This window comes from Delphinus delphis, chromosome 11 (genome assembly GCF_949987515.2).
Source record: "Delphinus delphis chromosome 11, mDelDel1.2, whole genome shotgun sequence".
Classification (NCBI taxonomy): domain Eukaryota; kingdom Metazoa; phylum Chordata; class Mammalia; order Artiodactyla; family Delphinidae; genus Delphinus; species Delphinus delphis.
The window spans coordinates 8,562,977-8,587,304 of NC_082693.1; the positions used below are offsets into that span (position 1 = coordinate 8,562,977).

The 24,328-nt window shown below is 39.5% G+C and overlaps 2 protein-coding genes across 2 annotated transcripts; one reads left to right on the forward strand and one right to left on the reverse strand.

Moving 5' to 3' along the window:
- Positions 1 to 903: 903 nt before the first annotated feature.
- Positions 904 to 9,035, reverse strand: LOC132434416 (oxidized low-density lipoprotein receptor 1-like). The gene is made up of 6 exons (XM_060026091.2): positions 8,954 to 9,035; positions 7,078 to 7,179; positions 5,294 to 5,536; positions 1,725 to 1,864; positions 1,314 to 1,429; positions 904 to 1,048 (listed from the first exon to the last, which is right to left on the reverse strand). The coding sequence occupies exons 1-6, from the start codon at positions 9,027 to 9,029 to the stop codon at positions 904 to 906; spliced, it is 822 nt and encodes a 273-aa protein (XP_059882074.1). The 5' UTR covers positions 9,030 to 9,035.
- An 8,000-nt stretch (positions 9,036 to 17,035) lies between these two features.
- TMEM52B (transmembrane protein 52B) lies at positions 17,036 to 23,132 on the forward strand. The gene is made up of 5 exons (XM_060026092.1): positions 17,036 to 17,089; positions 19,180 to 19,223; positions 21,123 to 21,161; positions 21,701 to 21,867; positions 22,888 to 23,132. The coding sequence occupies exons 1-5, from the start codon at positions 17,036 to 17,038 to the stop codon at positions 23,130 to 23,132; spliced, it is 549 nt and encodes a 182-aa protein (XP_059882075.1).
- Positions 23,133 to 24,328: the final 1,196 nt, after the last annotated feature.

Sequence of the window (24,328 nt, forward strand, 5' to 3'; positions counted from 1 at the left end):
AAAATATGTGAAACATCTATACATCTATACAAACATCTATAATTTTCTCTATACAGAGAAAATTACAAAACATCGCATAAAGAAAATCCATGAGTTGAACAAATCAGTATTTTAAAGAATTCAATTTCCCCCAATTATCTATAGATTCAGTGAAATCACATTCAAAATTTCAAAAAGTTTTTTTAGAAATTGACAAGCCAATTCAAAAATTAAGACGGAAATGCAAAGACATAGATTAACCAAAACAACATTGAAGAACTACCTCCATGTGATTTCAAGATATATTATAAAACTACCGAATCCAAAATATCGTAATGGTGTTATGCACAAAGAATACACAAATAGATCGATGGAACAGAATAGAGTCCAGAAATAGACCCAGACATGTATGCATAATTGTTGACAAAAGTGCAAAGGCAATGTAGTGAAGAAAGAATAGTCTTTTCAGCAAATGTTGCAGAAGCAATTGAATATCCACATGCAAAAAGGAAAAGAAAAAGAACTTCCATACATCCATACGTGACTTACAAATTATCCCCCCAAAAGTTAAAGATTTCCACGTAAAATCTGAAACTATAAAATGTCTAGAAGAAAACATAGCAGAAAAATTTTTGTGACCTTGAGTTAGGCAACAAGTTCTTAGAAACAGGAAAATGGACTTCACTGAAGACTGGCGGGGGGCTTGGAAGGAGCTAGGTGAAAAAAGATATACATAGAGAATTAAAACTTTTGCTATCAAGGTGTCAAGCAGCTGGGCCCCAGTCTCTGCTAAGGAGTTCTGCACTTTAGCTAGTAACAGGAAGTCCTCAGGGCTTTTATGGTTCGCACCTAAGTGACGAAGTATAGCTTAATTTTCAGAAGAAAATTCAAAGGTCTTCTCCTTTTCTTCCAGAGCCTTCACATTCACTGTACTGTCAATAGATTTGCCTTCTTCTGACATATACTGAATGCAGTTAAAATGCAGTTTTCAGCAAAAACAGCTCCCCTTTGTATATATGCACAGGTGCCTGAAGAATACATCTGGAAAGCAGCTCCCTGGAGTCTAAACCTGCAGGCAGGGAGAAAAACAAATTTAGATTTACTGCCACCTTGTGTCAGGCACTTAGCCTTGTCTTAAAGCTTCAAGTCCGCAATAAACGTGAGAAGGAAAATGTAAGAGAAGATCTGAATGGGTAAACGGGCAAGTCCCTGTGTGAGAGAGCTGGGGAGAGAGATTCAGAAATTCCCCAAGCTTCTTTCCAGCAAGAAGAGGACATTGCGTGGAATGTGGCAGTAACTTCACTAGTAGGTTCAGCAAAGAATAGGAAACTTACAAGTGGGGCATCAAAGGAGAACCATCCTCCCAGAGCCATGAGTAGTTGGGTTTCTTCAGAGACAACCCCATCCAGAATGGGAAACTGGAATGGGCGATTGCTCGCTGGATGAATTCCTGTGGGAAGTCATGTTTCTGAGTTGATGAAAGAGTCGATGTGGACTTTTTAAATTAGATTCACAAAACGAAAGAACCCAAAGAGCTCTTAGACATCCTCCTGATGGCTTTACAGAAATGTCTACTGGAGCCTAGAGATACTTCATAACCTGTCCATCCAAGGTCATGCACGTAACCAGTGGCCAGCCTAGGCTAGAAAACAGGTACATATTCTGATTCTCAAGGAGGGCCTTAACCTGACCTATTTCCCTGTAAACCAATATTCCAGGCCAACACACATCCATTAAAAACTCACCAGATCATCTGAGCTATTAATCTTCAGCATGTGGGCGTCCAAAGACAAGCAATTCTCCCGGCTTTTTTCCCAATTAAATGGGCCAGAGGAAAATTGGTAACAGTTTTCTTCATGCCAGAGCCAGTCTTGGGGACAAGGACCTAGGAAATGTAATACACTTAATTAGTGAGTTAGGCCTGAGTAAAAATATTTCTACAATTCTTAAATCAATTCACCTCTCAGGACTCTCACATGCTACCACCTCTTCTTAATTAGAATTACACCCAGACTCTGCAAATACCTAAATAGCCTAGAGTCTTTATTGCTCCCTTTTCTGGAGAAAAAAGAAATGAAGCATTCTGATTTTAGAAAACTCAATTAAAAAGCAAGACTGTTAAAAAGCAAGGCTTGAGCTGGGATGTAATTTTAGAATCTGATCTATTTTTTAAAAATTATGTTTGGAATCATGGAAGTGAGAGTTGGGGGGATGAATATGTAATAGGTATTCTGCTACTAAAAAAGATATGCTTATATATTTTAAAACTTCAGGTCTTTGAATGATGGATTTGGGTTTAGATACTGTGCCTCCTGATTCTGGACATGTAGCCCTATGTGGCTCTTGAGTACTTGAGTTACGGCTGGTCTGCATTGAGATGATGTTCTGTAAGTGTAAAATATTCCCCTGATTTTGAAAACGTACTATGAAAAAAAGAATATAAAATATCCCATTAATAATATTTATACTGATTAGTGTCAAAATAATATTTCAAGTATATTGGGTTAAATATGTCATTAAAATTAATTTCATCTGTTTATTTTTCATGCTTACTGTGATTACTAGGAAATTTAATGTTGCATATGTGGCACACACTGTATTTCTTTTGGACAGAACTGTTCTAGGGAGAACAGTATATTGGTGCAAAGAGACCATCTCAATTTAAATAAGATTTCAGAAAGTAGGGGAAAGTTTTCAGCAGAAAGTTCCCAGAGAGTCCAAAAAACTCAACTCAGGACTTAGACAATAGGCAAGATATGTGTTTTACAGATATTTTAAACGATCCCCAAATCCTCTTTCTCCTCCCCCTTCTTCTCCCCTTCATCATCATCATCCCTTCCGTGTGTTACTAACACTTGGAATCTCTTTACTGGGGAACAAAGCCCTTTGTTCTATGCTGTGACCAAAAAAAGAAAAAAAACCTCAAATCCTTGAGCAAGGCAACATTTTAATTTCAATTTTCATGGTGGCATAAAACCATCAGATAATTTTGTAAGAATAGGCTTTATCAGAGAGGACAAAGTAGAGGGACTGAACTATGAAAGGAGAAAGTGAATGAGGAAGGCTATATATAAGCCCGGATTGAAAGCAAAGAGTGCAAGCTTCCTAACTTATTAATTTGCCTAGTCCTGTCTTACTATGTCAAAGTAAAGAGTATATTGGTTTTCCTGAACTAAAAGAAAGGTCTAGGTAGGTTTTCCAAGCCACGAAAAAGTGAAAAAGATGAATGTTAAAATGTGGCATTCAAACCACCTGTATGTCCTTTAATTATTATTATTTTTTTATTTAACAAACACAATAACCACTGTGTTAACCAACGTGCCAAAAATGGTTGGCAGTCATTTTTATGTATTGGCTCATTTAATCCTCATAACCACAGTATGTGAGAGTTAGGTTAATTTTCTTCATTTGAAAGATAGAGAAAATGGGACTTTGAACACGAGCAGTCTAACGCTAGCATCTGTGTGTTTCATCACTATATTACACTACCTCTCAAACTCCTGAGTTTGAATTAACTGAGGAAATATTTCTTGATGCCCCCTCAAGATATTTTGATACAGGGTTTTGGGGTAAATCTGGAACTTGCCACTTTTAACAAGCTACTTAGGTGATAATTTTGTACACGAAGGGTTGAGAACCACCACTAATTCAGGTGCTAAAATGTAGTCTGTTACTTTGAAGACTCTGTATCTTTCTAGCTGGCTGACCTCAAGCAAGTCACGTATGCCAATTTCTCAGCGTCTTGCCCTCTTCATACATATACCGAGGACCACAGACTGGTTAGTAAGAAAGATAAAACTTGTCTCAAACTTGAGAAAACTGGCATAATTTTTTTTGCGTAGTATTTTATTATTAATGTTTTTCAGAATCTTCTCAAAGCTGCTTGATGGACAGCCGTGCTTTATTTGACATCTCTACTAATTGGCTTTTATCTGACACTGCCAAGGAATGAAAACACGTTACTTGGTGTATCTGCTACAAGAGACATATCACCTTTTATTTTTGATTAGTTGTCCACACTTGGCATCTCTGGGATACGAGCCTGAACAATCCTGACATAATTTTACTCCCATACAACTGATAAAAACAAGCCTAATTTCACAGCCCCACCTGTGAAATAAACCATTTTTGGTATGTAGCTATGTCTGCTTATATAAACATTCCTGTCCTTGATATATTAGCCTCCTTCCTTTAAGCCTTCTTTGAGATGGTTTTATGTCCTAAACAGCTCTTTCCTTAAAGAGATTCAATATATGTTTGACACTTGCTAAAAAATCAGCTTGTCTATAAACGTCTGCTAATTTTGGAAATTTAAATAACCCTGTACATACTGAAGGGATTTATAAACTGCAAAACTTTATACAAAACTACTTATCGTTATTATCATTTAACTTCCCTGGGTTTCCTCTATAAAATAAATGGATGGGTACCTATAAACTGTTCCCTTATCATCTTTATTCAACAAAACTACGTGGTTGAGATTAAGGTGAGCTGTACAAGCAAGAAGCTGCAGAAATCTCTGTTTATTAGTGACAGCTAGTTACTAATGCCAAGAAAGCAATGTACCACTGAAAGGGACTCTATTTCCCACTTTCAAATTCTCCCCATGATTAAAAGCACATACCTGATTTAATTATACGTTGTAGAAAAACTATACTAACTGTACAGGTCACTTCTGTAATATTGAGTTCACATTATTATCTCCATGTTATAAATGTTTCTATCTGCCTCCTAGATTCTGAGTGTACCTAATCAGCTGAGATCAACTCAGTTCTTCTCATATACATTGACTTCCTGGGTCTCATAACTTTGTCTAATTTGAAGTATCTACTTAACACAAGCCAGCTCACCTCTATTGATTCAGTTTACATGGACGCAGTACACTTTATGAGAAACAGTCCCATAGAATAATGCTAATGAAGAGGAAGGGGTCCCCAGGACCAAGGAGACCCTTAGGAAAAGAAATCAATGATTAAGATACCTTGGAATGGAAAGAGAGAAGAATCTGTGCAAAGGGTAAAGGTGAGGGATTTCTTCCAGAAAAATCTCAAAACCAGAAAGTTATAAAGAAAGAGAAGCTCTTGTGAGGCAGGAAAACTTAAATCCACCAAAAAGTATGGTTGATTGAATCAGATTAACTCAAGAATTTGGCACGGGATAGGGTGAGGATGACAAAAAGAGAGGACTTCTGGTGTAGAACATGATGAACAAAAAAGGATACATATATCAATATGCCAATTTTGTGCCTAGAGATATTTCCAAAAAATGTTAAGATTTACAGAGAAGTCTCTCTTCACCCCTCCCTCCCTCATACCTGAATAGTTTGCTGCTTTTTTCAGAGCTTCTTGGAGATTCAGGTTCTGGTGATGAAGTTCCATTAGTTTCTTGGATTTTTCATCCAGCTTGTGGGCAAGGGTTTCTATCATTTCTTTGAGTTCCCCTTGTGACTCCTGGGAAGATTTTTCCGTCTGGGGCTGGGCTGAAATCTGTCCCTCCAGGATATCTTCCTGGTGAGTAAGGTTTGCTTGCTGTTGCTTTAGATCAGACACCTGGGATACTAAATCAGAACTGAATTAAGACTCCATTTCCAACCCCAGTAAAAATTCCTCCACAAGATTTTGAGGAAATCAAAGAACTAAATCAAACCATTTTTTTTTGGACAACAAACTGCTTCAAAATGACCCAAATTTATTCAGGAATTACAGATTTGGAAATTACTTGATATTCATGCAATATTTTTTAAATGTGAGGGACTGTCACAGATACTTGTGATTTAAAAAAATAAGACAGGATTTTACTCGTTGTTGAGAGTTACACACAAGTTAAAAGGAATCACAGGATAAGTCTTATACGAGTGGCATAAATAAAATATAGACGATCTAAGATAGTCAGACACAAACCGGACTCAGTGACTATTAGTAGCACTTGTCATAAATGACTTACTCTAGTTGTGTCTTAATTCCTCTGCCCTTTCTCTACCCTTCCCCATTTCCTGATTTTAGTTAAAAACTGTGACACTCACCCCGTTTTTGAGAAACCCTCCCACGGAATTTTTTTAAGCTGCTAACACAAGAGTCTGAAACATATTTTTCAGTTTTAGTTTGTTATTTTTTTTGTTTGGTTTTGGTTTTTTTGTTTTGCTTTTTTAGGAAGGGTAGAGATGAAAGGAAAGTTGTGAAATCAAGCAGGCAGCAAATGTTAAGGGTCCAATATCTCAGTTCTAGAAGGTTGACGGTTCAGTACAAAGTAGACCTCTTGGGTTGAAAGCCAGATTTGACCCTGTTGCAGAGTGGTCCAAGCCTTAGAGGAAGACTCTTCCAATGACTATCTCTGAGTCAAGGGCTCTTCTCCCAGATCAGTAGGAAAAGTTTTATAGATTGAAAGTGTTCATAGATTGAAAACATAAGTTGTGTGAGACCTTAAACAACCGAGAAACAAATTAGCACTTCAAAGGCCTTAGTAACCTGGATTCTAGGGCTCTAGAGAGCCTAGGATTCTAGAGATAAATAACTCAGATCTGTGACCTAAATACACAGGTGTATTAGATGGACGATCAACACCATTTTCCTTCTTTCTTAGCCATTTTCATGGTTCCTTTCATTTCTTTTCCTCTCAACATCCCCTCTTTCCTAAATGGCCATATTATAAATTTGAAGAATGTTTTGTTTTGAATGTTTTTTTTATGAAGACTGTATTTCTGGGTTCTTAACTTTAAATTGGTATTTAATCATCTCTATTAAAACTCAGCATGAACTAAATGAAGTTTCTTTTACTTTTGGGTCCCTCGGGTGACCTTGTGGATTAGTAACTTCAAATTATTTTCTTCCTCATTATTCTGAGGTTTAAATAGGCCTTATCCATGAAGTTATGAAAACAGAACCAAACAAAAACCTACCATTCATAATCTTCATCCCATGCCTCAATCTATTTGAGGGAAGAGCACCATATACCCATTCATCTTCCCACTCACTCTTAAAACAATTTGCCTAAAATGTATCTAAATGAAGGCTGTTTATAGCTGTTATGAAACCAACAAATAAACCATGTTTATAAGTTCTCATTTTTTGTTCTCCATCTTTTCCCAGCTTCAGCACTTACATTGGATTATCAGCAATATAACGGTCACCAGTAATCCCAGACAAAGGATCCCTAGAGCCATAGCAGCAGGGTACCACCTCCGAGAGGAAAGAAAACGAAGACCTAAAGTGACAGAAGATAGATTCAGAAAGACAGAAGTGATGGAGGCAAGGGATCAAACAATTCTTTGAGTACTGTCTGTACCTGGTGCTTTGCATTACTGACCTCTAGTATTCCCAATGGCTTTGCAAATAATTCATTATTCACATGTACAGATGCGAACTATGTCCAGTTAAAGAATTTAAGTAATTTACCTATGGTCATGCAGCTAGCAACTCTAGGAGCAAGGAATCGATACCAGATATTTGACCCCAAATCTAGAATCTAAAGTTTATGCTTTGTCTGCTGTCCCCACAGTGAGTCTTCAAGAAACTCTCAGCCCAGCTTGGTTAGATTAACTTCCTCCACAGGGTAGAGAGCCTGATGTTTTTAATAGGGACCATGTGTCTGTACGTGCACGTGTGCACGCACACACGCACGCTCGCATGCACGTGTGCACACACACGCGTGCAAACACATGCACATACGCACACATGCATGTGCACACACACACGCAGTTATAAGTAACATACCATAAACGAATATCAGATATCAAGCAAATAAGCCTTTAGTCAGTTAACCAACTGAGAAAACCTCAAAGAACTAATACATAATTTTGTGCCATTCAATTTTTATTTGGAACTGGGGTTATTGACCAAAGAAAAATAGGAATGAAATCTCAATATTCCCTTGATTCATATTAACATCATGTCCTATACTCACACCAGCTGTGGCCTTCTTGTTACAAGAGAAAAATTCACCATTATTATAAAAATAAATCAATCATGTAGCTCACAGGTGTACGAATATCTTATTATGAGGTCCACCACTTAAAAAGCACAGATATTACTGGTTCAGTGGGAAAACATTTCATGTAATGGATTTGGACTCCTCACCTTGTTAGGTAAACAAATAAGACACTGATAATGTTATCCTCTATATGCAAACAAGGAAACTGACCATTCAGTGACTTGCCTAAGATCACACAAATGTTAAGATCCAAATATAGGTCTTTAATCCAATTGTCAGTAGCTATGTGACTTAGAACGTCACATCACAAAACTTCCAGCATGAAGGTATGATGATTCCAATCAATCAGTGGTCAAATATATTCACAGAGTTCTCACGCGTCAGAAGCACTCCTAATAGACTCTACAGATGACCCAAACAAAATAGAAATTTTGACAGGAAGCAATGTGGTTTATTCTCTGATTCAAAAGTTATTAAGCTCCCAGAAATGTGTATAGCAACTTGGCAGAAAAGAAGTTGAAGACAGTTACGTGTCTTGCAAATAATTGCCCAATCCTAGCCTTGGAGGCAAATATCTGAGTAAATCTTTCAATCAACGTTTCTCTCTGGTCAATATTCATTCCGTCTTATAGATCAATCCTAGCTCTACCACTTACTAGCCACATAAAACTGGGTAATTTAGTTAATCCTCCCAGTCCCTAGTTAGTCCTCTGTAAAAGGGAGATAAGATTAGTCCTAATCTCAAGGTGTGAAGATTTAGAGAAATAATGCATGTAAAGTGAATATCATAGAAAATAGCCTATAGCAAATGTTCAATAAAAGTTAGTTATCACCCTCTACTACAGCATCATTCATACCAAGTTAGTTTATTCGTCAACATCATCTTCGTTATCACCATTACATCTGACTTGTTTTTCCTTTAAGTAAGTGCTATTAACTCTTTAATATTTTCCCACATTCGGATGTTGTAGTCTTCTAATCCTCTATTCAGTTAGTTTACATTTCTAACCTAATTCTGTCCCTGTACATATTTATCCACCCCTAGTACCTTTGTCTCTCTCTCCATTTGGCTTCTGATCCAGTTGACCCTTCATACTCTGGCTCTTCAGGTCAGCAAAAGTCATTTCCAAATTTATTCCAAGAATGAGAGAGTGAAGCAGCCAAGGACTTCTACAAAGTAAAAATGTGTGAGCTCCTGCTGGAGTGTTTAAATAGCTACTGATATCTAGTAGAATGACTCAGTCATTGGTAGGAGGAAGGAGAGGCTTTGCTTCATACTGGGAACTTGGCTGACGCAAATTCTTGGGTTATGTCTATTGCAGGAGGGGAAAGTGGTGATTCTGATAGTGTTTCAGGATAGTTCACTAAGTAATTTATGAAAGGGAAAACTGTATTTTCCATGAGCATTAGAGGAGAGGAATTTGCACCCACGCTGCAGATATGGAAACTGAAATTTAAAAGGGTAATTCACAGTAAATTTGTGGAAGAGTGTGCATTAGACCAGGTTACTTGATGCCAATATCCACATTTGTTTATTTCACTGTAGCAGACTATCTCTATACTGAGTCTTTCATACGTCTCGCATTTTCCTTTTTAATTCTGACTTTTTTTCATCAGCTATAGACTTAGGAATTTGGGGATTAATCACTTAGGACTCTTATCTCTCTAGCCATGATAACCTAGGTAATTTTAGAACTTAGTTAGGAGTGCTATTCCGTACAGTGGCGTATAACATAGCAGCAGAGAGAACTTTGGGGCCAGATGGAGATTGTTTCATATCCTTCCTTTGCTATTCCCTTGGTCTCTAATCTTGGGGAATGTCTTTGGCTATACATTAGGACATTATAATGTCCACTTGATACTGTTGATAATGCTGCTATAGGTGTTCAAATGAGATATTGGGTGAAAATGCTAAGCTTTGTACTTCAAACATAATAAGAAATCGATAAATGGTAGTTATTAATATTAGCAGTAGTAATACTCAACACAGTGGAATTGCTCATCAAAGAATACATTTTATATGTCTGCCTTGAGTCACAAAGACTTCTATGGGAACCCAGTAAAGATACTATATGTATTCACTGATAGAATTCTTACCTATTTTTCCCTCACAACCTCATAACCAGAAAAAAAAATCTTGTTGCAGTTATACATGCTTTTAAAAAAAAATCCTTACCTATTAGAGATATCTTCTGAAGTATTTATGGGCAAAAATGATATGATAGCTAGTATTTGCTTTAAACTATACCAGGAGAAAAATAAAAAGAAGGGAATACATAAAAGATTGGAGAAAAATATGTAAATAAACAAAATCTAGGAAACTATTAGGAAAATGAATCGTTTTCATCAGTAATAATTTTTCACCAAAATGAAAGCCTAATTAGGATTCCGTTTCTCTCCTCCTCCCTAAATTTTTTTTATTCCCCTTTTCTGTGCAGGGTATCTGAGGCCAAATTGAAAATAGTTGATCATTTAAAGTGCTACTCTATGAGACAGATCACAAAGGAGGCTCAGCAACTCGCAAATATATCCTAGTCCAATCAGCTTGTAACAAATCAATGTTACTTACCTTTATCCCTCAAGCCCCACACCACCTCCCTTGATTGTGAGCGCCAGGAAGCAAGATTAGATACATAACTGCATTTGCCATGGGGACTTTCACATAAACAGGATCTCAGGAAATTATTTTAATGATGATTAATAAATACTGAAATGATACCACAGTGAAGTGGACACTTTATCATTTCCCACAGCGACGCTATTTCAGATGCCATCAATGTTCTAGTGGATTAAGACGAGACATAGAGGTACCCTTGTTGAGGAAATGGACATGACACATATTTCTTGTGAGCCCATTACATCCTCATAGCTTTTTATAGGAAGAAGTATCTCAGAAGGATGCATGTGAGTATGTAGTTAAAATACCCAAAGAAAGGGGCTTCCCTGGTGGCGCAGCGGTTGAGAGTCCGCCTGCCGATGCAGGGGACACGGGTTCGTGCCCTGGTCCGGGAAGATCCCACATGCCGCGGGGCGGCTGGGCCCGTGAGCCATGGCCGTTGAGCCTGCGCGTCCGGAGCCTGTGCTCCGCAACGGGAGAGGCCACAACAGTGAGAGGCCCGCGTAACGCAAAAAAAAAAAAAAAAATTACCCAAAGAAAGACACAAGACCAGAAAGAAATGCACTCCTTACAGAAGGCCTAAGATTGAGCTAGATCGCCCAGATCTCTGATATTCACCTCCGCACTTCACCCATGAGACCCAGGAGGGCATAATCATCCGTTGTCCTTTGGGTCAACACTCACAGGAATCTCCCTAACAGTCCAGGACTTGGTGGTGAGCTCTACAAGTCCTATACTTCCTTCACACACAATTTTTTTTTTCTTTAAAAAATCCTCTCACCTTAGCACCTACAGGTCGGAATGTCATCATCAGTTTCTTTTTCTCCCCTCATTTTATGTACTCTAACATGCACTGTATTGATTTTCAACTTCATTAATGTTATTCCATTTCTCCAACTAAATTATAAGCCCTTTAAAAGTAAGGATAGATCCCCTTCTATTAAGGAAATCTCATTCTTTTCTACCACCCTAGCATACCATACTAATTGTGCCAATAGTCTACAGACAGTTGACAGTTAACACGAGATTCTTAATTGTGAAGACATCACCAGCATAAACTGGATTTTTAAACTACAAAGAAATCGAAGAAAAATCTATCTCAATTCTTTTATTTTGAGAAAGTGGAACTAAAGTCCCCCAAATTTAAGTGGGTTACTGAATATCTCTTTTCTACCTGATGCTAGACAAGAACTCAGTTCACTGTTCTTTCAATTATGCCAGGTCATAAAAGACATAGGTGACTTCTTCTAAGTGATATTATAAACGCAGTATGAATCTCTCTCAAAGGATTCAGTGAGAGACTTTTCAGATCACCAAGGCAGAGCATATCCACTTCATAGTAGACTTTAAATGTGGTATGCAGTAGAGGATACCCACATCAGGGGCACCCTCAAATCTTTTCTTGATGTCCCTCCAACCAGAAGCTCACGCAGAAGTGCTACAACATGGACAGTGTGAAAACTAGACCAGTCACCATCTTCTGGGTGATCTAGCCCCTCAACATGGCCATATTTTGCTGTTCTATTTGCTATTTGCTATTCTATTTGCTATTCTATTCTATTTGCTATTTGCTATTCTAGCCTGTAGGTTTTAAGCTATTCCTCTCTTTTTTTATTGTGGTAAAACTTACATAACATAAAATTTTTACCGTTTTAGCCATTTTTAGGTGTACAGTTTCGTGGCGTTAAACACATCCACATTGTTGTGCAACCATCACCTCTATCCATCTCCAGAACGTTCTTCATCTTCTCCAACGGAAACTCTGTATCCATTAAACAAGAACTCCTATGACGGTTGATTTTATGCGTCAACTTGACTGGGTCACAGCGTGCCCAGATATTTGGTCAAACATTCTTCTGAGTGTTTCTGCAGGGGCGTTTTTGGCTGAGATTACCATTTTAATCAGTAGAATGAAGCAGATTTCTCCCCATGTGAGTGGGTTTCATCCAATCGGTTGAAAGCCTGAACAGAACAAAAAACTACCGTTTCTCCAAAAAAGGAAAAAATTCTCCAGGAGACAGCCTTTGGACTGGAACTGCACCATTGGCTCTCCTAGGTCTTGAGTCTGCCAGCCCACGTTACAGAGTTGGACTTGCCGGCCTCCATAATTAAATGATAAATCCCTTTCTCTCTCTATATATACAAATTCTATTGTTTTCATTTCCCTGGAAAACCCTGACTAATACAACTCCCCATTCCTTTGTCCTCCCAGATCCTGGAAACCACCATCCTGCTTTCTGCCTCTGTGAATTTGACTACAGCAGGGACCTCATACAAGTGAAAGCATATGGTATTTGTCTTTTTGTGTCTGACCTATTTCACTTGGCATAATATCTTTAAGGTTCATCCATGTTGTGGTATGTGTCCGAATTTCCTTCCTTTTTAAGGCTGAATAATATACCACTGCATAGGTATACCACATTTTCTTTATCCATTCATTCACTGGGGGACATTTGGGTTTCTTCTGTTTTTGAAACATCCATGGGAATAATTTCTACAATTTTTACGTGGCAGATAGCTGGACAGACTTGACAGACCTTAAGTGGTTCTCATTATCCTTGCTTGTGTAATCTCCTCCTCTTGCGTGTGGGTGGGATCTGTGGCTTGGAGTGCAGCAGAGGTGATGTAATGTACGTGATCACATATATGTGGTTACATAGGTGTAGTGCCTATCTCACTAAAGTATGGATCTCTCCCTCTGCGCTCCCTCTCCCTCTCTCTCTCTCCCTGGTTGTATTTAAAGAAACAGCTTACATGAATCTTACAGCCACAGAGAAATGAATTCTGCCTAGGGAAGCCCAGAAATGAATCCTTCCCCAGTGAAGCCTTTAGATGAGAATACAACCCAGCAGACACCTGGATGGTAGCCTTGTGAGACCTTAAGCAAGGGACCCAAATTAGCTGTGCCCACACTTCTGACCCGCAGATACTGTGAGATAAAAATGTGTGTCATTTTACATTGCTGCTTACATAATTTGTGGTAATGTGTTACATGGTATGTAAAGCTAATAATTCTGTGATAATCTTAATCCTCCTGTTTTGTAAAATTCCTTAAATCTAATCCTATCACTGACTTTCAGTGCCTCTGAGGTTCCCACTCAATACTTAAGCTGCTTAAACAAAATGAAAAAAAAAAAATCTAGGACTTCCCTGGCAGTCCAGCGGTTAAGATTCTGAGCTCCCACTGCAGGGGTACAGATTCTATCCATAGTCTGGGAGCTAAATCCCACATGTCGTGTGGTATGGCCAAAAAAAAACTTAGGCTGCAATCATGATTCATAAAGTCGAGACACTATTATTTTATGTCTTCCTAGTGGAACTTCCAGTAGATGCAAGATAAAACTGGTTTCTCCTGCCGTATTAGCTATTTTTGAAGCCATGGCTGTGGTCCAACCCACTGTCAGCTCTTCATAGCTCACTCTCGGTGTCTCAGAGGAATAATAGTCCTAGCCTCTATTTCACTGAAGCACAGAGAGGAAGGGAACCTGCAGTGAGTCACCTGACCTAGGCAAGGTCAAAAGGAGAATAATCAAAGGAACCAGAAGTAAGAAATTCTTTCGCCCCACTTGTTATCACTGTTGTATAACAATTCCCTGAAGCATAGGTGAAAAGGCTTTGGTACAGTGCCCTCCATTGGTTCCACTCCATGTTCTTAACAACCTGGGTACAAGCTAATGATTGACAAGCGTAATGGAGCCACGAGACTGTGTAGGGTTGTAATGAGTTCATGCCCCTCTACCTCAGGCACCTGCCCTTCCAGGGTGGACCTCTTCGGTCTTCCCACCCTAAGCCTCTCTCCTGTCTCATCATTCCCTACAGGGATGCTTTGATAGGGACTGAGCTCAGAGCTAAAACTGCCACAAGGCATAATCACTTCCATTAGGATAAACAAGAAGTTCTCTTTCTCCTGGGAATAATCCAGTGGAGGGAGGGGTCGGGGGAGGGCAAGGGGCAGTAGTAATTCTAAGAAAGAAAAGTAACAGGAAGGTCATGAACAGAATTCCATTTTGTTCTAACCTGTTAGAAAGCTGGAGGGCAAACACATGGCAGAAAAGTGCAATTGGGGGGAAAAAGTCATGTTAATGGGCAAACCTGTTCATGAAGGTGAAGGCTGGCATGACTGGGAGAAGAGAGGGCCAGGATAGCAAGGGGAAATACTCCAGAACGGGAATGCTAGGACAGCTAAAACAAGGTCATGGTGACAATACACACGAGAGGCAGGAGGACATCACTTACCAGCATATTGAAGGGAAAAGTTGCTGTTAAAATTGAGTGGAAATCAAGGCAATCTTAGTTAACACTTACAAAATACTTGTTATATCAGGACTAGGATATGTATTTCATACACATTAACATAGTTAATCTCTATAAGTGTATGAAGTAACATTATTTTATCCATTTTATATAGGATGGAACTGAGCCAACAGAGAGATGTAATAACTTGCCTAAGATTCCACACTTAATAAGTGACCAAGTAAGTATTGTATTTAATCCCAGACAACCAAGCTGGATTCTTAGCCATGATGCCCTACTGCCTGTCTGACAAGAGAAAGAGAAGGGCAAGCTTAATGATGCTATATGAACATGTACATGACACTCTGACTAGAAATATTCCAATCAAAATGCCTTCATGATGCAACATAAAGCAACATCTAGGGCAGGTCCAGTGGGCATTCCACTCCTATTTAATGAATGGGAACACTGAGAACTGAAGAAATTATATAATAATTTAGTGGAGGGTTTAGATTAGAATTCTGCTCTCTTACCCTGTAAAATACCTCCTACCTGGCCCAATTCTCTGCTAAAATTTGGAAAGTACTCTTACATTTACAAATATAATGTAGTGTTCGTTTATTTTTGGAAATGAATGATTTTGAATCACCAGTATCATACCAGATTTTTCTCTCACTATTTGATTTCCTTAGCTAAGAAATAAAATTAAGGGGACTTCCCTGGTGGCACAGTAGTTAAGAATCCGCCTGCCAATGCAGGGGACACGGGTTCGAGCCCTGGTCCGGGAAGATCTCACATGCCGCGGAACAACTAAGCCCGTGTGCCACAACTACTGAGCCTGAGCTTTAGAGCCTGCGAGCCACTACTACTGAAGCCCACACGCCTAAAGTCCGCGCTCCGCAACAGAAGCCACCGCACTGAGAAGCCCGCACACTGCAACGAAGAGTAGCCCTCTCTTGCCACAACTAGAGAAAGCCCGCTCACAGCAACAAAGACCCAACACAGCCAAAAATAAATAAATAAATTTATTTAAAAAAAAAAAAAAGAAATAAAATTAAGTTTACATTCTCCATTCTCATATCACATTGTTATGCGGTGGGAGGGCTTTTAGAATCAACCCCGCCCAACGGTCTCCCCTCAACAACTCAGTAAAATCAGATTTTCAGAGTTAGTATCTGAAAGTTGTTTTTTTCCCAATGTTTATAAGATAGATCACTGTAAGCAAATGTCCAATTTTCTTATGAAAGACTTTGTATTTAAAAAATTTTAATACTTTGTATTAATTAAAAGATTACTGGCTTAAGCATACATCATTTATACAGCATTCATTTGTTCCTATAGAGATGCGTCTTTACAAAGTTTCTATGTCCTTTCCATGTGTGCTTATTCCTGCTCTGACTTTACATTATATGAGAGAGACAGAGAGAGAGAGAGAGAGAGAGAGAGATAGATCTTGAATCTTGTTTAAAAATGTCTCTTTAACTATTTCAATGGGAATTGAAGCCAGGGTGGAGGGTTATTTCATGGATAGCACATAGAAATTCTAATCTCCCCACCTGCTTTCTCCAAAGATGCTATAGCTTTCCAGTTCATTTGGCAACCTCTCAGCCCTACTGCAGTGTCTAGGAATAAATGACCCAGAACCAGGAGAGTTGATTATCAACATAGTGAAGGGGAGGCCTGCATACTGAAGGGGAGAGCAAGACAGGCGAGCTAGTCACACGGAGAGGGGAGTGAATGGAGATTGGCAGGGTGACTTTCAACTGGCAACAGTCACCCTGGAGTGCTTGGGTGAAGGACCAAGAATATTACTCCTTTTCTGATGGAGAAGAGAACTTATGTGGTCACCCTCAACGTGCCTTTGATCCTCCTTCAAGTCCAGTTTCCCAGCACTGCCTAGAAAAATATCTAATTCACAGGACTGATGTGTCCTTCCTGAACGTCTTCTTTTTGGAGGCAGTGTGAGAAATTTAAAGACATCTAGAAAGGGCTAAGAGTAGAATGGAAGAAGAGAAGACACAGGGAAGCAGACGTGGAGACCTTAAAACCAGGAATAGAAATAGAGAAAGAAGCTAGGATGAAAGGGGAGAGAAAAACCACAGAAAATAACAGCCCGAGGGAGTAAGAGAAGAGAAAGAGAGAGGAGGAAAAACCGATTTATTGCTGAGAAGAGTTTCTCTCCTTAGGTCCTTCAGGTCAAGAAGTCAGACATGGCACAGAGCGTGGAAAGGAGGCAACGAACGCCCAGTGCGTGACCTGGAGAGGTAGGAGTGCAGCCCGATGAGGGTGCAATCCCGAGCCCTGATGGCTTCTGCCCTGGTGTATTTCATCCAGGTGAGTTGTGAAAACGCAGACATAAGACCTCTGTTTGTTTCTTTGTTTCTCAGATAAATCAACTCTCAGAAGAACCTGGAGGGAAATGAATGAGGGGGGAGACATTTATAGAACCAAAGGGATGGTAGGGAAAAGAATAACTAGAATGTTCCCTTAGTATTATAGGGTTACATATAGTGCATGTGTGACTAATGACATCAGTGGCAATTTAGAAGTGTCTCATGTATATTTCTCTCTTTTAACATCTCTTCACCTATCCCTCAAAACCCCAAGTAAGTTACTGGGAATTCCCTGGTGGTCCAGTGGTTAGGACTCCACACTTCCACTGCAGGGGGCACGGGTTCGATCCCTGGGCAGAGAACTAAGGTCCCACAAGCTGCGTGGCATGGCCAAAAAAAAAAAAAAAAAAAAATCCAAGTAAATTATTAAAACCAAGTACATAATTCCCCTAGTGTTTCCCATATCAGCCCTAATACTACTCTAGCAGTTTAGGTGCCTCTGGATAAGAGATAAGTTGAGAAAGAAAACTCTTTTAAAATACTTTGCACTTTTTATTTCTCCCCACTAAGAAGCAGAAGATTCTGAGTAACTCATTAGCTGAGAAAGAGTCATTGGACTGAGGAATTCTGGATCACTTTCAAGGGGACGTTTACACAGATATGAAATCTATTAAGAAGAAAAGCAAATGAAGAAATGGGCTGGTTTCAGATTCCTGAACAGCTCCTAACAGAGAGGGTGCTACTTTCTTTACTTCCTATATAGCAGTTAACGGAATGTCTGAAACCATAGCCTTTTCTTGCTTTTTCTTGTATTTTCTTTTTACTGCTTCTTCTCCTCCTTGTCGTTCCCTTCCTTTCTTTTCTCGTTTCTTCTCTTTTTGCAACAGGCCTGAAAAGAGGCATTTTATCGGCTGAGCACTTTAGGCTTTTTTTAAACTTTAGTCAAGAAAACAAAGCGAAGTACCAGGGGTGGGTTGAGGAAACACATACTTTGTCATCCTTAGTGGCCAATTATTTTAAACTAAAACAAAACCAGGAGTTTCTCAAATGTCTTTTGTAGAGACCAGCTGTTTGTTCTTTTACAAATCCTTTTCACCCAATGTCATATGCAGGTGTGTCCCCTGCCTGCCTCCACCCTCCCCACAAACTCCCAAGAAGTACAAATTCTTGCCTCTTTTTAGAGTAACTTTGTGGCCTTTGTTGTTGATTTCCTGAAATATCAAGTCATCCAAGTTATTGGAAGAGAGAGACAGTTTCTAGAACAGAAGTTTACCTAGAGAGGTTTTTGAAGGAGAAAGTCAACTGAAATATAAGGTAAAAGAAGGAGTGGGACATTGCTTTTTTGGGAGTAGAAGGGACCTGACAGCAATGTCAACAGCTGTTAGAGCAGACTTGTCCCTGGTTCTAGTGATTCATTCCACACGTGTACATGAGAGAGTCTGATCTGAATTCTGGCCAATTCAATAGGTGTATGCAGTTGGTCATGTTACCCAAACCTCTATGCCTTAGTCTCTTAACGTTTCAAAATAATGTACCCACCAGCATGGTTATTGTGATGAAATGTTATGAAATCTTAAAAATTCTTAGCAATCTGGCTGGCATAGAGTAGCTATTCAATCAATAAGATTTTCCCCTCCCTTTCCCCTCTTCTTCTCTTGTACGGTGAGTTATTGATGTACGGAGGGAATAAAGAAGAGCGGTGGGGTTGAATTCAATTTCTAACTGATAGAGAATTAGGAGAACAAGAACTGTATCCTGAGAGACAGATCAGGAAGTTTCTAGGACAAACAAATTGGTATAAATGCTGCCTCTCGTTCACAGAGGCGGTGATGCTCACCCACCACCACAAAACCAAAACCGAAACAGATCAGGTATTTGCTCTTCCAGGTTTTCCCACTGTGAACTTAATAAAAATCAGGTAGAGGAGAGATGAAAACAGTGCTAAACATGACTGACCCCATGACCTTGTCCTTGTATTTGCCCTGCTGTCACCGACTGACCTGACAGCGCAGTCATGAGGGATGACTCATAGACTGCTGAGCACAGCAGATGAGACCATTTCCCTGTCTGAGATTGTTTCCCTTCCTACAGCTTCCTTGGGCAAGATGTGAGGAGAACTGTGTCAATCCTGAACAGTAAGTATCTGAGAGTCCACACTGGGAGGAAAGCGAGCCAGACAAAAACATCAACACCCAAAACAGGGTCAAAATGTCATTAGATATCTCTGACTTCCCTTATTTCTACTTAAATGGCATCAACCCACTGATCTCAAAGACAGATTATCCAAAAATAGGTGTTGTGTCATCCTAAGTACTCAAGATAACACTGCTGATGGTGTTTTTCCAAAGCCAATCTTCCTGTCAAAACAGCAGACTTAATCTCAGTTCATACAGTCACGGTGACTTGCAAAAGATTTTCTTTCCCAAACCCCTCAGAGAGTCACCAAGACAGACGGGATTCACTACTGACACGCAGATATACTTGGGTGATTGCCAACGCAGCACCGCCGTTTCAAATCTGCAAAGCGTTTCCTATTTTTCAGGGCATGTTAATATTTATTGCAGACTTCATTTAGCTATCACTTTGAGGTAGTTATCCCTCAATCTAAACCTGTCACAATTAGGTCCTATGTAGACACAGAGGACACAAAGATAAAAAGGGAAGAGATTCCTTCCTCTTGGAGGTAAACTATTTAAGAAAGCAGGGACAATTTGAATGAAAAGACTTACTTAGGCTGAAGGAAAACACACATTTAGCCACAGGAAGAGTTTCCCCACAGCCAAGTCTGTTAAACCCAAAGGAAATGGTGATGGCCTTGGTTACTTGCCACGAGCTCTCTGCGGTTTTAGACACCTACCACCATAGGAGGGTTATTTTTAATAGAATCAGAATTGTAACATTGTAGAACTGGAAGGGGCTTTGAACAAACGGGGAATGTGAGAACACCTAGAGACACTGTTCAGTGAAAAAGAAAACTGTATGATCTACAACTGTGCAAACAGAGAGGATATAGAAGTGGATTTCAACAGATCACTAGATCATAAAGTAGTAAATGTATTCATCTTCAGTGACAAACAGATATTTTCCTTCCCCTCCCCTTCACACTCCCCAGCTTATCCCATACTCCTTCTCGCTTGCAATCCATATTTTCTTCATTCTATACAGAAACTTGATAATTGCCCTAGTTCATTCAGAATATTTAATTAGCTTTTGTCATGAGGAAGTTGGTTTCTACATTTTCTCCCCCCTCCTTCTTTGGCCTCAATGGCTATGCTTATCTGTTTTGATCCTGGATGTGAAAATTTAAAGCCCTTTTTACGGTGGGAGTTTTTATGGTTTTATGGTGGCCCTTTTTTGTTTTTTCTGCTTTTTATTTTTTTCTTGAAGTATAGTTGATTTACAGGGTTGTGATGTTGTGCTAGTTTCTGATGTATAGCAAAGTGATTCAAATATATATATATATATATATATATATATATATATTCTTTTTCATATTCTTTTCCATTATGGATAATTACAGGATATTGTGTATAGTTCCCTGAGCTATATAGTAGGACCTTGTTGTTTATATGGTGGCCCTTTTTGCAACAACTTGCAAAACATAAATTGCAAACTATCACGCTTATAACTGAAATTTTCTTTATGTTTAAATTTTATTGACCTCAAATATATACAAACCTTAACTTTCACATTTATTTCCACTCTTTGTAAACTTGCATTGAAAGTTCTTTCTTGGTAATTGTCATCAAAACTGTTTACAATGGTCATGGTTACAGGTCTATTAACATTATTTTCATGATCACTAGTTTCGTCTGTCTCATAATGACTTACACAATGCCATCTATAGTATAAATCACTACTGAAGGCATCCCATTTCATAATAGATTCAGCTGGTTACATCGAAGTTAATATAACCTGTGATGCTTTTATTATAACAAGGTATCATACGTTGTAACTTGTATTTCTGATTCTGGAATGATAACAGGCATTGACTATATTTTTATTGCAAACAAACCTTTATTCTTCCTCCATAGTTGCCTGACCACAGATTGGGTACATCTCTGGTATATATGGTAAGTTTCAGCTATATTACCCAGAAAGATGTTTAAAAGGGAGTTTTTCTCAGGGGTATTACTTTTATTTATTTATTTTAGTTTTTAAATATATTGACAGCAGAAGAGAAACTGAGACATCCAGCCTATTTCCTAGCATCTCGTGGAGTAAAGCTTCTTTACCCCGTCACTAACCTGTGTGACAATATACCAGGATTTCCTATTTCAATACCATCTCCTGGGCCAACATCGACAGATTATTGTGTACTTTCTCAGGGTCAGCTCTAGAGAAAGCCACAGAGAGGAGATTACTTCAGTAAAAATTAGCCCCTCCAAACCACATTTAAATCTGTCATGAATTGCTCTAGTGAACTGACTTAGTCTTGCTGGCAAAATAAGGAAGCATATACGTGAAGAGAAAACCTGGGAATTAAAATCTGATAGTCGTTCTATAAAATACTCAAACAAAAATCAAAATGGAGACACTGAAGACTGATTACGCCAAAGTTGGGAAAAACGCCAGACCACAGAGCTCTCACTGCTCGGTGGGGTCCTTACAGGTTGCTGGTGGTCATTGGGGCGCTGCTTCTCCTGTGTGGCCTCACTTCTATGTGCTTCCGCTGTTGTCTGGGTCACCAGCAAAATGGGGAAGACGAGGGCCGGCCACCCTATGAAGTGACGGTCATCGCTTTTGACCAGGACAACACGCTCCAGAGCACGATCACTTGTGAGTACACGGACGTAGGACGTGGGAGGTGAACCCAGGTTTAAACGATCGCTTAGGACAGTGCAACGGTGTAAAAACATTCATCAAATAGCGTTAAAGATTCTAAAACTTAGGGCAGCTTTAATTTCCCAAAGCCTGATGGTGCAGTGACCTGGTCTCCCATGGATGCTGTAGTTTCAGTTTTTGGTCAGATAACGGAGTGAAGAAAGAAATGGAATGTTGGAGACAATATTGGAAATGTCTTACAGGAAGAATTCCCAAGTTTATAAATAATTATTTTGATAAAACCATTTGAAGCTCTGAACATATCCCTTTTTCGAAAATGTCTTAGACTTTTGTGAAAACATACGCTTTCTATTATCTATACTAATTTTTTTTTTATCTTTAGAGAAATGAGTTGTGTGTACTTTCTTTATTCACCAGGTCTTAAACCATTAGATATTAAACCCAACACTGGGTGATCATAAAACACCTTCCTTTATTTCCCTCTGTTCTCTTCTTTGCATTACATTCTTTGCTAAAATTGGAGAGTGAATACAAGGCAGAACAGCAGGCCTTGTGATATTTATACCCTGTGATAAATTATACCCTGTGATTATACCCTGTGATATTTATTTTGAAAAGAGAGAACACTATAGCACGTTGTTCACCTATCCTGCTTTTCTTTTCTCACTGTCATTTTGGGGAAAAGATAAGTAGGCAGAAACAACTATTTCTAAGGAGTCTGCAACTTAAGTGTGTTGGTATAAAGGGGTCCAAATCCGTAAAGGGAAAAGGACAGGGTTGTGAGATATGGGAGCCCACTTTAGAATTGGAGGAATCCAGAGAAGATGGGATCTCCTAGCAAAGAGTGAAGCTGGTTTCTGAACAAGCTTCACAGGATTTTCCTAATATCTGTGGCCAAGAGTGATGATGAATTTGGACACTTGTTTAAAATGAAAGGGGATTGCGTGTGCCGTAAGTCTCTGATTTCTGTGGACGCCGCGTTTACTTGAGCTCTAGTCCTTCTTTCCTCTCCAGCCCTGCAGTCAGTGTTTGGCCCTGCGGCTCGAAGAATCCTGGCTGTGGCTCACTCCCCCAGCTCCCTGAGCCAGCTGCCGTCCTCCCTGGACACCCTCCCAGGGTATGAAGAAGCTCTTCACATGACTCGCTTCACTGTTTCCAGGTGTGGCCAGAAAGCACCTGATCTACCCCCAGTGCCAGAAGAAAAGCAGCTGTCCCCAACGGCAAAGGAGTCGCCTCCAATAGAAAACTGTTCTAATTGATGGAAACTCTGGTTTGATCAACGGGTTGGGGGTTTCCCCAGAGCTGGTAGCGATTCACAGACAAATGGAACATTTTTTACCCCCTAACTTTCAGAAGGCTTAGGATGGCCATCTAAACAACATTCAGTGGCAAAGATGGATTCCAACCCAGACACGTAGATTTTCTGCTTTGGCATGCTCTAGTCGAGAACTTTTCTTTATCCAGTGGCCACAATTTGCAATTAAGCTGTAGCAATGCTGATTACTACTGAACAGGAAAGCATCAAAGGTATCTTGGATTCCTTCAGCTATTGAGTTCCTTTCCCCATAGGACGCTGCAAGTTGCTGGTTTCTCTACCAGCGAACAGATTATGTACACTTGTGGAGAAAGACCAGCCCGCAGGCACAGCCAGAGACATTCATGCACTGAATTCACACATGCTTCCTCTCAAGAAAGCACTCACTTTTACGCTAAATGACAATGATAATTTTGTACGTCACGTAATGCCTCACTGGACATCCAGAATCCAGGGGTGGGATTGCAGGCCTGGGTTTAGAGGACACAGCCGAGTGTTGAAGGGCCAAATATCAAGGTCTTTCTTTCACTCTGGTTCTACCCCAGCAGTAGGGGAAACCGCATAGAATGCAGTAACAGTTCTATTCATTTTTTAGTTCCTCTGCCCTGCAAACATACGCGCACACACGGAGGCACGCAAGCATATACACACGCACGCTTTTCTAACTCTGAAAGAATAGTGCCGCTCTGCTTCTTTCCTCTTTCCTGCTTTGACCAGATGTCTCTACAGTAGTGACACTTGCTTCTAGTGGTGGTCTTCACTGCCACCTAGTGGATCCATGGTAGAAATGCATTCTCCTGTGGGAGCCCGTCTGCGCACCTCTCTGGTTTTTGGAGCACTAACTGGGTGGGAAACTTCCCAGGGCACGATCATACTGTGTAGTGCTAAGCTGTCCACATAACATACTACCTCCAAAATGTACTGTTATTGGAAAATTTAGGAAATGAAGTGTATTTGGGGAAATACTGCTTGCCAGTGACCTTAGAAAAGTCATTGAACTCTCAGGCACAGTTTTCTCATCCATAAATTAGGAGATATAACACTTCCAAGGATTGTTGTGAAGATCAAATAAGCTATATGTAGATGACAAGATTTGTAAATTGTTATACACGTGCATTAGTTACTCTTACTCTTTTTTTT